The sequence below is a fragment of the Zalophus californianus genome, chromosome 9, assembly GCF_009762305.2.
Source record: "Zalophus californianus isolate mZalCal1 chromosome 9, mZalCal1.pri.v2, whole genome shotgun sequence".
Classification (NCBI taxonomy): Eukaryota; Metazoa; Chordata; class Mammalia; order Carnivora; family Otariidae; genus Zalophus; species Zalophus californianus.
The window spans coordinates 104,032,424-104,047,070 of record NC_045603.1 but is presented as its reverse complement, the minus strand read 5'-3'; the positions used below and the strand labels follow the sequence as shown (position 1 = coordinate 104,047,070).

At 44.3% G+C, this 14,647-nt stretch overlaps 1 protein-coding gene across 1 annotated transcript in view; it reads left to right on the top strand.

The window, feature by feature from the left end:
- CACNA2D4 (calcium voltage-gated channel auxiliary subunit alpha2delta 4) overlaps window positions 1-14,647 on the top strand; it is a 132,419-nt gene that overhangs the window by 50,676 nt on the left and 67,096 nt on the right. Inside the window, exons 18-22 of the mRNA XM_027594228.1 lie at window positions 325-396; window positions 11,207-11,268; window positions 12,341-12,408; window positions 14,349-14,394; window positions 14,488-14,585. Of these exons, the coding sequence (XP_027450029.1) occupies window positions 325-396; window positions 11,207-11,268; window positions 12,341-12,408; window positions 14,349-14,394; window positions 14,488-14,585 (346 nt within the window). The remainder of the gene's footprint in view (window positions 1-324; window positions 397-11,206; window positions 11,269-12,340; window positions 12,409-14,348; window positions 14,395-14,487; window positions 14,586-14,647) is intronic.

The following is a 14,647-nucleotide window of genomic DNA, read 5'->3' as shown; positions in this document are numbered from 1 at the left end:
TTGAGTTCCAGTGGTGTTTCAGTCTGATTTGGAGAGTGGGGGGGTCCGTAGCTCATTCTAGAGGAAATTATGTCTCAGTAATATGGCACCATGTTCTCTCATACCTCAATGTACTTGGGAGCATTATTTTGGTGAAGACCTGGAATTATAAGCTAAATGGAACCTAGAATCAGGTCTGTACTCCCTCCTGGTATTCTGCTTAAAGGAAAAAGGGAAGAACTGAAAGTATTCCTAGGGATCACCTGCAATCTGGTCAATAAACTCAATGCCTTCCACCCTCCAGTGTGAGCCAGGGGACTAATACCATTATCTTTCCTCTTGAAGCTCAGAACAGCCATGATCAATGGGGAAACAGGTTCTCTCTCTATGGACGTGAAGGTTCCACTGGACAAAGGGGTAAGGAGCTCAAAGGAAAGAACCAGGGTCTGGTCCCAGGAAGGCAGCATCCCAGTTGATTGAGGTTTGGGGTAGCGATAAGGGATTTGAACCCAGCCCAATTAGAGCTCAAGACTTGAGTGCTATTTGTAGAAGGTATATCAAAGTGTGCATCAACCCCAGAGAAACATCTGACCAAGAAATGATTGGTTCTTTGGAGACTACTGAGCAAAGCAGTAGGTTAGCTCAAGGCATTTACAACTCTTCTTTCTTCCTAATGCTGCCTGCTACTTGTCCCTTTTGTTGTTTATAATGGAAAGAGGGAAAGTGATAGTTAATTTTGCAAATCGCTAACAACTCTTGTTAATCATGTTATATGGGAAGAGGTTAAAAATAATCCACTGTAACTACAGAAGGTCAAGAATCAATACCCTCACTGATGCCATTGCTGTCTTCCCAGATCCATGCATCATTTATAAAAGATCATTTCATCTTCTCATTTAAAAGGTTCAACTGCATTTATGCTGAATTTGCATTGTCCCTTGACATATTTACAAATGTCACCTCCTCCCTCACAACCACCCCCACCTCCTCCTCTTGTTGCCCATCTGCCTCAGCTAAAAGAACACAGGCATCTGTCTGCAACAATTAGACCCAAGTTCTTCCACAAACACAAACCTCCATGGAAGCCAAACAAGAAAGCACTGGAAAGGGAAAGCAATTCATTGCATTCCCTTTAGACACATGGGCTGAATTTCACTGGGACCAGTATCTGATCTGTGTGACATCTGCCTGCTTTTTATAAGCTCTGGACTGAGAAGGGCCTCTGTTAGGCAAACTGAGCAATATCAGTGATGTCAGGCCACGAGTGATAGCGGCTCCTTCTCCTGATCCAAAAAAAGTAGAGGTTTCTTCCATGCACCTCCACTTTTATCTCAACAGACTTCTGCTTATATGCACAAGGGACCTCTTCCCTAACCCAGCCCTGCCAAAGCATTTAAGGTAGCTATAATGAAAATTTTAACATGCACAGGGCAGACAGCAACTTCCAGACAGATTGGAGTATGGCTATACTATATCTAATTCAGACCAACTTATGAAGTTGGTACCGTGTGTCTTCCATCCTTTCTTCCCAGTGCCCAGTGTTCTCATGTTGCCTTCATGCTTCTCAGAGCCACCAAGGGAGAGTCCTAACCAGATCCAGTCTGCCCGTCCCTTTGAAATGTGTTCATTGCTACTAATAAACCACCCAGGTTAAACTGCAATTTAACAAAAGCTTCCTGACATGTGAGTGCTTTAACATAAAGAACTTGGGTGATGCTAATCATGGTCATGATGGAGATGTACCTTTCATACCACATGGGTGTTCATAGTACTGCTGCTACTATTACTGTCAATAATAATAATGGTAGCTAAGGTTTATTAGAAACTGGACTCAGCACTTTGTAAGTATTCACTCAACATTCACAACCCTATGAAGTATGTACTATCCTACCCCCATTTTATAGATGAGGAAATTCAGAGAAGCTAAAAACTTGCCCAGTCACCTAGATGATTAATTGCAAACCCCACATGTACTCTTAATCACTAATGTATAAGGCTTTTCTGTAGGAGTGGCCCTAAATTCTCCACTCAATCTCCAGCTTAAAGATTTCCCAAGAGTCTCTTTAGAATTCTGTTTCCATCTTTAAAATTCATTGTCTTCTCTTCTCCCTCTACCTCATTATATCATAACTCAACTCTTTAATCTTTCATCTCTTTACTTCCATGCTCAGAAGCTGCTGCACCTGCACTGTGTGTGAGGGACATTTTGCTATAAGGCCACTGCAGTGGTATCCAGCCTCTCACTGCTCTGATCTATTATGATGCCCCTCTCCCCGATGTTGCCACATTTTGTTCATTACCGATTGCTCTGTCTGCCCTACATGTCTTCTCTTTTAAGAGTCTTGCAGACTGTCCTGTTGTGTTCTTTCCTGCCAGTCTACCCCAGCCCTCTCAGCTCAGTGGTGTGTCTCACCTCACAAGCTTGTGCCTCAGTAGAAATACTCTTCAGGTCTAAGCCAAGGGAAGCTTTCTTAAAGCATTGTGGGAGTATTTGATATCATCCTGGAAGGTGGTGACCTGTTTTGTTGTTTTATTTAAGGGATTTTACATGAATCCTTACTTCCCATAGATCAATTCAGACCTTTTTCCATCTCCCCTAAATACCAGACAGGCAACTATGTTGGCATTCCCAAGACAGTAATGGCAACCCAGCAAGATCTAGAGCAGGACTCACAAAGTCAAAAACCTATGGGGCCAGATAGGCCGTGTTCAAGAAATGTAAGAGAAACAGACGAGCCTCGGTATTGGGGGTGCTGGGAACTGAACGGTTCATGTACCGTCTAAAGGAGACAGCTAATAATCCATAGTTTTAAATGTTATGCCTTTAATTCCAAAAATATTAAAAACACAATATGGGCCAAAAGCTAGGCTCTCAAACTTGTAAGGAGTCCAGCTTTGGCCTGCAGGCCTCCTATTTGCCATTTTGATACAGGCTGTTTTTCCCAAAATGTGGACCAGTAATTAGTGTCATAATTTCTAACCCATCAGTAATATCCTGGTCAGATATCCTGAGACATATTTAAAAGAAAAAACAGACAATCAAAGTATCCTGGAGCATCTTATCCTGGGCTTTTAAAAATCATTTTCATGTTGTTTGATAGTTTAGAACAAATAATTGGCAGTGGGGGGAGGGAGCGAGATAGACAGTGTTCTTTACTAGCCTTCAGGTTCTTCCAAGTTAGCCCTGCTGATGGGCATATGGTGTACACACACACACACACACACACACACACCAGCAACTGGCACAGGCAGTTAGGGCAGCTTTGCCCCATGTTTCTCCACTGGATTCAGGGGGGCAGGATTAGAGTGCTATGTGGCACTTCTTCATTCTCTCTCTCTTAGTCACACACTCACTCACTTGCACACTTTTTTTTACAGCAAGGGGAGGCAATCTATTAAAGGGGGAGACTGTTCTGACACCTTTTTACTCTCATCTTCCAAACATCTCCAGCTCTCTCTGTTTAATGGGGATTCAAGGAAACCCCCGCTCCTTCTCTCTTCCTTTTGCCTCAACCTTAAAAGATTATCTCAAAGTTATGATTCCAGTTATGAGGGAGTAGCTTGCAATAGATTAATCCTCCAGCACATAACAACCATACATTTGGACAAAATATAGAAAACTAACATTTAAGGGCATATGAAAGTGACCAAAAGCAGGCAGAAACAAGGGTTGAAGGGGCTTCACCCCTTGAATCAAGAGAACTACACTGGGTGAAATACACATTTATGTGGGTTTTTTTTTTTTCTGAAGGTCATGCCCTAGTCTGTTTAAATGAAACAGCTATAATTCAAACAGGAAGCTATAGTTACCATCTTGAAGTATCAGAGAATAGAATTTGGGCTCTCAGAGTGTCTGAACGTGAAGGAAGATATCCTAGAAATGAGGGATCCATAGGTGGGCTGGCCCTAACATATGTAAACAAACTTCTCTCAAATTCTTGACTGATTTTAAACTACATATATACAGGGGAGAACCTAAGTACCCATTGGAAAGCAACAGTTGAAGAGCTGAAAATCAAAACAAGGATTCCAACTGCTACCTATGGTAGTGAGGGTAGTTTGGAGTCTGAGTCACATCAAGGTGAAGAGGTTTGGTAAACACCTCAGGATTTTCTTTGAAAGCACAGAAGAGCTACACTTTAGGAGTAAAGACTATGTCCCAAGACCAGGAGATTCACTCCAGACCTAAAGACAAAGTTGAAATAGACCCACCCTAACAAAAATGTAAATCCAAGCCTCCACATGCTCAAAGTGATCAGCCAATTATTTATCTGCTGATTAAAATAGAAATCAACATTCTCCAGAGGAAGACAAAGTACAGCCTATTCTTCACGATAACCGGTGTACAATAAAAATTATCAGACACTTGAAGAAACTGGAAAATGTAACACATAGTTAAGAGAAAAAGCAGTCTTAGAAACTGACCCAGGGATAACTGGCTGTTGGAATTAGAAGGACTTAAAAGCAGGTATGATAAATATGCACAAGAAATTAAAAGAAAAGATGGACAGAATGAGTGAATCGATGGAGAATTTCAGCAGAGAAATGGTTGGGGTTTGATCAAAGAAGTAAGTCCACTACAAGTGATATGAATATAGGGTTTTATTCCAGGAGTTCAACATTATGAGACTGTCATTTCTGGTAGAGAAGTCTGTGAGACTGCTGTCCCTGCATCTAGTGGTGAGCTTGAAGTCATCAGAGGTCAGTAGGGCCAGCAGTTTGGAAGGAAAGCTGAATGAAACACAAGGGAAAACAAGAACAAACGGAAACCCATGAGGAAAAATAGGAACCATGAGGAAAACTAAAACCCACATCTGTCTCTTACTACCTCCAATCACAATGGTATGGGTGATCTGCAAGAAAGAGCGAGTGCCCTTCACATGGAGCTAGATAATCACCAGGCTCAGATCTCAGGGAAAATGAAGGAGGAAGTCCAGGGGCAGCTGGGGAAGTTTTGATTCCGGTTGCTGCCCCATGCCAAGAAGGTAAGCCAACAGCTCAGAGCAAGCTGCAAGTGCTGGATATGCTGTACTGACCGTTAGCATGTAAAAGGGTTGCTGTTTCCCTTCTGCCTTATAAACCTCATGAAAACTTCTCTTTTGGCCAACCCGAACTTGGGACCATATAGGGAAGTGAGTCTGGAAGTGTAGTTCCAGCTTAGTTAATTTGACACAGTATAAAACTACCACAAGAACCAAGAAGAAAGTCTAAAACTGACAAGTACAATAGCTGAAATGAAATTTTTACTGGATGGGCTTATCAGCATATTGGAGAAAAAAAGGGACAGTGAATTTGAAGACAGATAAATAGAAATTATCCATTCTAAAGATCAAAGAAAATTTTGAAAAAATTTTTGAAAAAAATTATCCCTCAGTTATCTATGGTCTGACATATGTCCTTGGAATCCCATAAGAAGGGAGAAGGAATGAAGCAGAAAGTATTTGAAAAAAGAATGCCCAAATATCTTGAGCATTGTGAAAGACATCACCCAACAGATATAAAAATTTCAGCAAACTCCAAGCAGGATAACAAGAAAAAGAAGCCACACCTAGGCTAACCATAATACACCTGCTGAAGGAGAAAGGGGAACCCTCCTACACTGTTGGTGGGAATGCAAGCTGGTGCAACCCCTCTGGAAAACAGTATGGAGGTTCCTCAAACAGTTGAAAATAGAGCTACCATACGATCCAGCAATTGCACTACTGGGTATTTACCCCAAAGATACAAATGTAGGGGTCCGAAGGGGTATGTGCACCCCAATGTTTATAGCAGCAATGTCCACAATAGCCAAACTGTGGAAAGAGCCAAGATGTCCATCGACAGATGAATGGATAAAGAAGAAGTGGTATATATACACAATGGAATATTATGCAGCCATCAAAAGGAATGAGATCTTGCCGTTTGCAACGACGTGGTTGGAACTGGAGGGTGTTATGCTGAGTGAAATAAGTCAATCAGAGAAAGACATGTATCATATGACCTCACTGATATGAGGAATTTTTAATCTCAGGAAACAAACTGAGGGTTGCTGGAGTGGGGGTGGGGTGGGAGGGATGCGGTGGCTGGGTGATAGACATTGGGGAGAGTATGTGCTATGGTGAGCGCTGTGAATTGTGCAAGACTGTTGAATCACAGATCTATACCTCTGAAACAAATAATGCAATATATGTTAAGAAAAAAAAAAGAAGAAGATAGCAGGAGGGGAAGAATGAAGGGGGGGAAATCGGAGGGGGAGATGAACCATGAGGGACAATGGACTCTGAAAAACAAACTGAGGGTTCTGGGGGGGGTGGAGGATGGGTTAGCCCAGTGATGGGTATTAAAGAGGGCACGTTCTGTGTGGAGCACTGGGTGTTATGCACAATGAATCATAGAACACTACATCAAAAACTAATGATGTAATGTATGGTGATTAACATAACAATAAAAAATTTAAAGGAAAAAAAATACACCTGCTGAAAATCAAAGATATGGGAAAATCTTAAAAGAAGCTAGAGGAAAGCATTAATAGAACGATGGCTGACTTCTCATCAAAAACAATAAAATAAAATTTTTTAATGCCAAAAGAAAAAAAAACTGTCAACCCAAAAGTCTATGTATGGGGAAAATATCTTTCCAAAATGATGTGTATTTAGATATTTTCTTATAAAAAATAGAACAGAGTTGATCACTGCCAGACCTGCACTATAACAAATGCTTAAGGAAGTTCTTTACGCTGAAGAAAAATGACACAGATGGAAACTCAGGTCTATATGAGGAAACAAACAGCTCTGGAAATGGTAAATGTGCACATTAATATGACTTTTTTTTTAACTGCTCAAAAAACCAACTATGTTAGGCAAAAATTTTGACCTTGTATTGTAGGGCACATAACATACACAAGTGGAAGATACATGGCAATGATAGCACATGATGGGGTTATCCCAAGAATGTAAGGCTAATCTGACATTCAAAAAAGTCAATCAGGGTAATTCATTACATTAACAGAATAAGAGAGAAACGCCATATGGTCATCTCAATAGATGCTGAAAAAGCATTTGACAAAATTTAACTGGAAACAAAAGGAAACTTCTTCAATCTGATAAAAGGCATTTATGAAAAGGCTAACTTTAAATGATGGAATATTAAACACTTCTTCCCTTAAAGTGTGAACAAGGGAAGGATATTTGCTTTCACCACCTCTGTTCAACACTGCACCGGACCCTGCCAGGATCTGTCCTTGCCGTAAGGCAAGGAAACAAAATAAAAGGCACAAAAATTAGAAGGGAAGAGGTAAAACTGTCTGGATTCACAGACAAGATGATTGTTTACATAGGAAATTCTAAGAATCTGCAAAGCAACTACTAGAACTAACAGGTAAATTTAGCAGGTTGTTAGAACACAAGGTCAATACTGTAAAAATCAACTGTATTATATATATATATACACACATATATATACATATATATTTATTTCCAATTGTCCAATACTATAAAAATCAATTGTATTATGTATTTATTTATTTCCAACTGTCAGCAAACAATTGGAAGTAACTTATTTTCAAGTTCCAATTTCAATAGCATCGAACAACATAAAATACCTAGGAATAAATTTAATGAAGTTGTAAATGGCCTCTACACTGAAAACTACATAATGCTACAGAAAGAATGTGAAAAAAATTAAATGAATAAAAAGATATAACCATGTTTACAAGTTGTTATCAATATTGCCATACCATCCATTCTCCCCAAACTGATCTGTGAATCCAGCATAATCCCAATCAAAATTTGAACGGACTGCAGGAGAGGGTGATTCTAAAATTTCTATGAGGACGTAAAATACCCAAACAACCTTGAAAAATGAGAACAAATGTGGATGATTTGTACTACATGATTTCAAAACCGACTATAAAGCTCAGTAGCCAAGCAGGGTTATTGACACAAGAATAGACAAAGGACTAGAGAATCTGGAAATAAACTCTCATGTTAGCAACTGATTTTCAACAAAGACAGCTTGTCAAATCAATGAAGAAAGGAAAGTCTTTCTAACAAGTGGGGCTAGATTGCCCCGCAAGGCGCCCCCGGTCTCAGCCCCGGCAGGCACCGGAGCGCGGGGCCCGACGAGGAACGCCCTGCTCTATGGCCGCTGGGGCCTGCGCATCAGGACCCGAGCGACCCGCGTACCCAGCCACACCAGTCTGAGCCTCCACCGCCTCGATCAGATCGTGAATGTCAAAAAGCAGAGCGTCTGTTTGATGAATATGAGGACAGTGGGAACTTGGGGCGACCCTGGCTCTCTGGATGAGACCACCTACGAAAGACTGGCAGAGAAGACACTGGACTCCTTAGCAGAGTTTTTCGAAGACCTCGTAGACAAACCTTACGTATTCAAAGACTATGATGTCTCGTTTGGGAGTGGTTTTAACAGTTTAACTGGGTGGAGATCTAGGAACCTACGTGATCAACAAGCAGACCCCAAACAAGCAGATCTGGTTATCTTCACCCTCCAGTGGGCCCAAGCGCTACAACTGGACAGGGAAGAACGGGTTGTACATGCATGACGGCATGTCCCTCCACGAGCTGCTGGCCACGGAGCTGACTAAAGCCTTAAAAACCAAACTGGACTTATCTTCTCTGGCCTATTCCAGAAAAGGCGCTTGATGCCCAGCCCAATCCCAAAGACATGAACAGCTCTAAAGCCCAAACCCCGGCTCCGTCCTGCAGCTGAGTGTCTGGTCTGTTCCATTCCCGCTTTGGAGGACAGTTGCATGGCATGTAAGGAAGGGCTCTGTGAAAGAGCGTGTTGCCTCCCTCCCTCCCCCAAGTTCGGATTTGTAATTTCCATAGTGTTTTTGGATTTATTGTCTGATTTCCACCCTCACAGGATATCCCTTCTCTTTTATAATGTCCCTATACTCATACATTTATATATAACCTTACAACAAAGAAAAATAAGAAGGAAAAATTCAGGAGGAGAAATGACTTGATTTCACTCTTCGTCCTTTGAAGGACTTAACTGCCTAAAACCACATGAAGAGGGCTGGCCAACCTCCCCTTTCTGTCCCCAAATAAGACTCATTAAAGAGTTGCCTATAAGAAAATAAAAAATAAATTAAAAAAAAACAAGTGGTGCTAGAACTACTGAATAAATGTATAAAGAATAAAAAACAGTGAGCCATATCTCACACCACGTAGAAAAGTTAGAGATGGATCATAGTCTTCAAGGTAAGCTAAAACTGTAAGTCTTCTACAAGAAAACATAGGAGAAAATCTTTACAACCTGAAGTTATCCGAAGATTTCTTAGACAAAACACCAAGAGCACCAAACATAAAATAAAATTTGATACCCTGGACTTCATCAAAAGCAGTAAGTTCTGCTCATTAAAAGACACCATTAAGAAAATGAAAAAGTAAGGCCCAGACTGTGTGCAGAATACATAAAGAGGCCCTACAGATTATTAACAAGAAGGCTAACAACCCGATTTTTAAAAAATGGGCAAAATACTTGAGCATTCACAAATGAAGATATACACGTGACCAATAAGCACATGAAAACATGCTTCGTCAATCATCGAGGAAATGCAAACTCAAACTGCAATCAGATTCCATTCCAAACCCTCTGCTAAAATTTAAGGGACTGACCAATGAGTGTAAAGGCAAGCTCGTGTCCCACACATCGGAGTTCTACTCGGCAAAAGAAGGAAACACACTGCCGACACACGCAACAACACAGACGGATCTTAAAGACATTATGTTGTACAAAAGAAGCCAGACCCAAAGGAGCACACACCGTGAGAACAGGCAAACCTAATCTAAGGTGGTAGAATTCAGAACAGAGCTCACCCTTGGAGGAGGGGTGGGGATGGACTGGAAGGAGGCAAAGAGATTTTAGAGGAAGCAAACACTCCATATCTTGATTGGGGAGGTAACTACATGGCTATATACATTTACCAAAACTACTGGAAGAATACACTGAAGATCTGTGCATTTTGCCTTTTTTCTTTAATAAGTAAAAAAAGGAAAAATTTAAAAAATGATCTCCAATTCAGACACTCAAGCCGGCCCCACGTTGGAACACAGGGCTCCCAAAGTCCTGACAGCCCCGCTGGCTCCTGACTGCCCGGGGACACTGGGAGGGAGGGACACTGCAGAGAGGACCTGACCAGGGCATGGGAGGCAGGAAGGCAGACTGCGGGATGAGGCCAGCGCTGGAGAACGGTTCATTCGGGCTTGGTCTAAGACCGGTTTCCTATAGAAACAAACCCTTTTGTGCCACCCCACTCGTGCTGTGTCCCCTTCTGACATGTTCCTCTCATTTCCAAATGAAAGAGAAGCCAGAAGCCAGAAGAAGTGAAGGGAATAAGAACAACCCGTGGCTTTCCCAAAGGCATACACAGACAGGACGACCCACAGAGCCTCAGAGCCCAGAGCAAATCCTGCTCTTCCCTGGACCCACCCCCATCCATGGGAAACACTCTCACAAGCCTCAAAGCCACCTTAGGCACCGCACGGGTGCTGCTGTTAGTCCTGCCTTACAAACGAGTGCTCCAGTGCTCCGAGAAGCAAAGGAGCTCAGCCAAGAGCACACAGCCTGTAAGAGGCAAGCTGGCCTTGAATCCACGTCTGCCTGGTGCCCAGGCCCCGCTGTGCCCTCCCCGATGCCCTCATTTACACAGACTCAACAGAAGCCCCAAACATGGCAGCTTTGCAAGGAAAAAGAAGGTGTGATGTGGCACTGGGAGGGGCTTCATGGAGGGACCGGTGGGCCCGCCACCAGCTGTATTCCAGAAAGGGGGAGGTTGTAGGTGAGTCGCACACCGGCTGGCGGTCTCCTCTCGGGAGTCCACGCCGTCCTGCATGGCCCAATACAGTAGCCCCGAGCCACGTTGGCTATCTAAATTTCAATGTATATTAACTCAATTAACTAAAACGTAAAGCTTCAGTTCCGCAGTCACTCATTTCAAGTGATAGCCACATGGGGCTAGCAGTCAGTTTCTGGGGCAGAACAGGGGGAGACGTTGGTCCCTTCTTCAGGCAGCCCCCACGGCCGCGGCTTGCTGGGCCTGGTGGTGGTCCTGCCTATGGAGTCCACCATAGGTGAGGCATGTCTGTGGCGGTTGAAGGTGAGGGGTCGGAGGTGAGGGAAGAGGCCCAGAGGCGACGAAACCGCAAGGCATTGGGTGAGGAGGTAGGTGGCCTGGTCAGGCGCTCCTCTCTCCAGCAAACACCCTTTTCTTTCTTTCTTTTAGAAGAGAGTTCTTTTCCTGACCAATGATTACTTCTTCACAGGCATTAGTGACACACCTTTCAGGTGAGGGGCCCATGTTTTGTGTGGAAGGGGGAGGGTGGTTGGAACACAAATATCAACAACTCAGGGCAGAACTTTCAGGTCTGGGGAATGAATTTACTCATTGGCAATTTTTGTGGTAACAGAAAAAAACCCAGGTTTGCCTTCAAGAAACTCGAGGTCTAGACCTGCCTTGCCAGTGAATCCTAATGTGCAGGTGTGGAGCCGGACTGCCTGGGTTGGGTCCCATCCCCACCTCTAGCAGGCTGTGTGACCTTAGTCAAGTTACTCAACTGCGCTTTGCCTTTGATTCTTGCTTGTAAAAGGAGGCTAAAAATAGTAGTTTTTCTTTATGGTTGGTGAGGATAAAGGACTTAATCTACTTAAAGATCTTAAAGCAATGCAATGTAAGCAATGGCAAGATGAAAGAACGAATTTGAAAATGTCTTGGGTTCCTTCCAACTGTATTCAATTCGAGGCATTATACAGATTAGGAAACAAATAGCCTTTATCTCTGAATTACCTCATTTCTCAATAAAGTGTGGTGCTCAGCCTAGATAGCTCATTAGAATACCTGAGGAATTTTGCAAAACTGCCAATGCCCCAGACCAGTAGACTCAGAATTTCTGGGATGGGGCCCCAGCACTAGTATCTTTTAGAGCTCCCCAAGTAATTCAGATATTCAGCGAATATTAAAAGCAGTATTCTACCAGGAGAGAGAGGAAGGTATCATGGGGTTCACCAGGCAGGAAAAGGCTCTCCTATTTGTGCGACCCCATGAGACATAGAAACCTCTCCGCAATTCAGGAGGTCCCTGAGAGGTTTGGGATGAATCTTGACTAAAATGGGAGCCGAGGGGGCTCCTGGCCTATAGAACGTAGAGTCCTTCTCAGGAAGAAAGGCAGATGAAAAGAATAGAACAGTTTTAGAGGGAACAACCTGCAAGGCCAGGGGCAAAAACGGGGGCCTTGGCATTCAGGCCACTTGTCGGTGCAGAAAGCTCACAAACTTCAAGTCACTGTAGGGAAGGAGATGGGCTAGGCACTGCTTGGCCCTTGCTCTTACTGAGCATGTGCGTTCTCTGTTCTTCCCACAGCCTGGGAGTGGTGCTGTCCCGGGGCCATGGAGAATACATCCTCCTGGGGAACACATCTGTGGAAGACGGTGGGTCTGTGCCAAGTATTGAAGGGCAGCGTAGAGGGAAACATAGATTCTCCTGGGACACCGAGCAGGGCCAACCCGGGGTTAGAACCAGAGCCTCCCAGATCCCAGATTTGAGAGCAGACTCTCAGAGCGGGGCTGCCTGGCAAGGAGGGGTCTGTGTGGTCTGCAGGATCTGCCAGTCAGTCGTCAAAGCCGGCAAAGCCTAGGACTTGCCATCGTGGAAAGCTTTGCTGGACCAGAGGAGGTGGGCTCTAGGGGATGTGTTTCTCTGCACAAAGGTGAACTTCACCTGTCAGAAGGCATGACAGAGGAGGCGGGGAAGAGCAAACGAGCAAATCTGCAGGAGCTGGCTAGGACTGCCACACCAAAGCACCCCAGACTGGTGGGCTTAAACACCAGAAACGTGTTCTCTTGCAGTTCTGGGGGCCGTGCTCCCTCCGAAGCCTCCAGGGCAGGATCCTTCTTGGCCTCACCAACTCCTGGTAGCCCCAGGCATTCCTTGACTTGCAACCTCTGTCCTCATCACAGGGTTTCTCCCCCTGTGGGTCTCAAATTTAACCTTGCAGAAGGACACCAGGCATACTGGGTTGGGGCCCACCCTAACGGCTTCATCTTCACTTGACTACATCTGCCAAGACCCTATTTCCAAATAGGGTCACATTCACAAGGACTGGGGTTCATACTTCAACATATCTTTTTGGGGTACACAACTCAACCCATAGCAGGGAGTTTATGGGACATGAACTGAGAGGGGCTGTGAGAAACCGGGGGAAGAGTGTGAGAGAAGGGCCCCACCCTCCCTAACCCAGCCTGTTCTTGACTTCTGGCTGCCTGAGCACCTTGAGAGCACAAAACCAATATCCAGGGCTCAGGGATGTCTCAGGAAGTCTTGGGACGGTGTGGCCACAGTTCTGTCTAATGGCCACATTCTGTCCTTTCTTCCTTTATCATCTCTTGAGTGCATCTCATGTGTCCATCTCTCTGCCACCACCCTAGTCATTGTCACTTCTCTCCTGAACAATCACAGCTGGTCTCCCCACCTCTCCCTTCCTGTAAATCTCTGCCAAAGGAACCTATCTAGAAATACCAGATCAGATTGTGTCACTGCTAAAGGACCTTCAGTGGCCTTCTGGATTTTTTTTTTTTTTTGGTCATTTCTCCATGCACTAAGCTTCAGAGTCTTCCCATGTGCTGTGCTCTCCCCTGAAATGCTCTCCTCTCCAGGGCCCACCCTCCCATCCCAGCTAACTTGGACCCACTCTTCATGTCCTGATGTAGATATCACTTTTCTGGGAGCTGGCCCTGGCAGACCCCCTGTGCCCAGCCACATGCTCCCATGTAACCCCTGCATTCGCCCTTTCAGAACACGCATCATGATGTTGGACCTCTCTCATTCTCTGTCTTCCACTGTCCCCAAAATGACCAAACACCCTGGGTCTCCCTCGTGCTTTCTTGAGGACTGAGTAGGAGCTCAGTAGGGCATTTGTTCCTTCACTCATTCAATCCACATACATGCAGTGAGCACACGGTTAGTGTAGATGTAGCATGAGGCTACAGAGATTACACAAAACGTACCTGGCCTATCTCTGGGTTTTTCTTTTGACGGGCCATTTAGCTCAGTTGGGTACAATGAAGCCAATGAACCCAAAATCACTGGTTTCAAAGTATTAGCTCCTTTCAGAGAGATCCTAATAGGTGGGATTTGGACATGAAGCAATGGGAAGAAAAAGCATTTCAGGAAGCAGGAGCAACATGGACAAAGGCATAGTTTGTACAAACCCAGCACCAGCCTATCGGTTGAGTCCCTACTCTGAGCTGAGAATAAGGAAGAATAAAACAGCCCTTCCCTGGAGAAGCTTCCTGGCAGTTGTTTGTAAGCATTTCAGGTGCATATCCTCACAGGGACTGAGCATCGTACTGAGTGTGAGCTTTGGTTTCAGGCCTGCATGACTTGCTTCACCCAGATCTGACCCTGGCCAGTGATTGGTAAGTGGGAAATTTGCTGTACACGAAGAGTAGAGAATGGGAGGGAGAAAGATGGAATTTTCTTGAGGTGACATTGACTCTCCTGGGCTCCAGGATCTACTGCATCACAGATATTGACCCCGACCACCGGAAGCTCAGCCAGCTGGAAGCCATGGTCCGCTTCCTGACCGGGGAGGACCCAGATCTAGAGTGTAAGTGCCGGCCCCGCTCATGGAGGACTTTCTTTTCTTTTCTTTTTCCTTGTTTTCTTTTC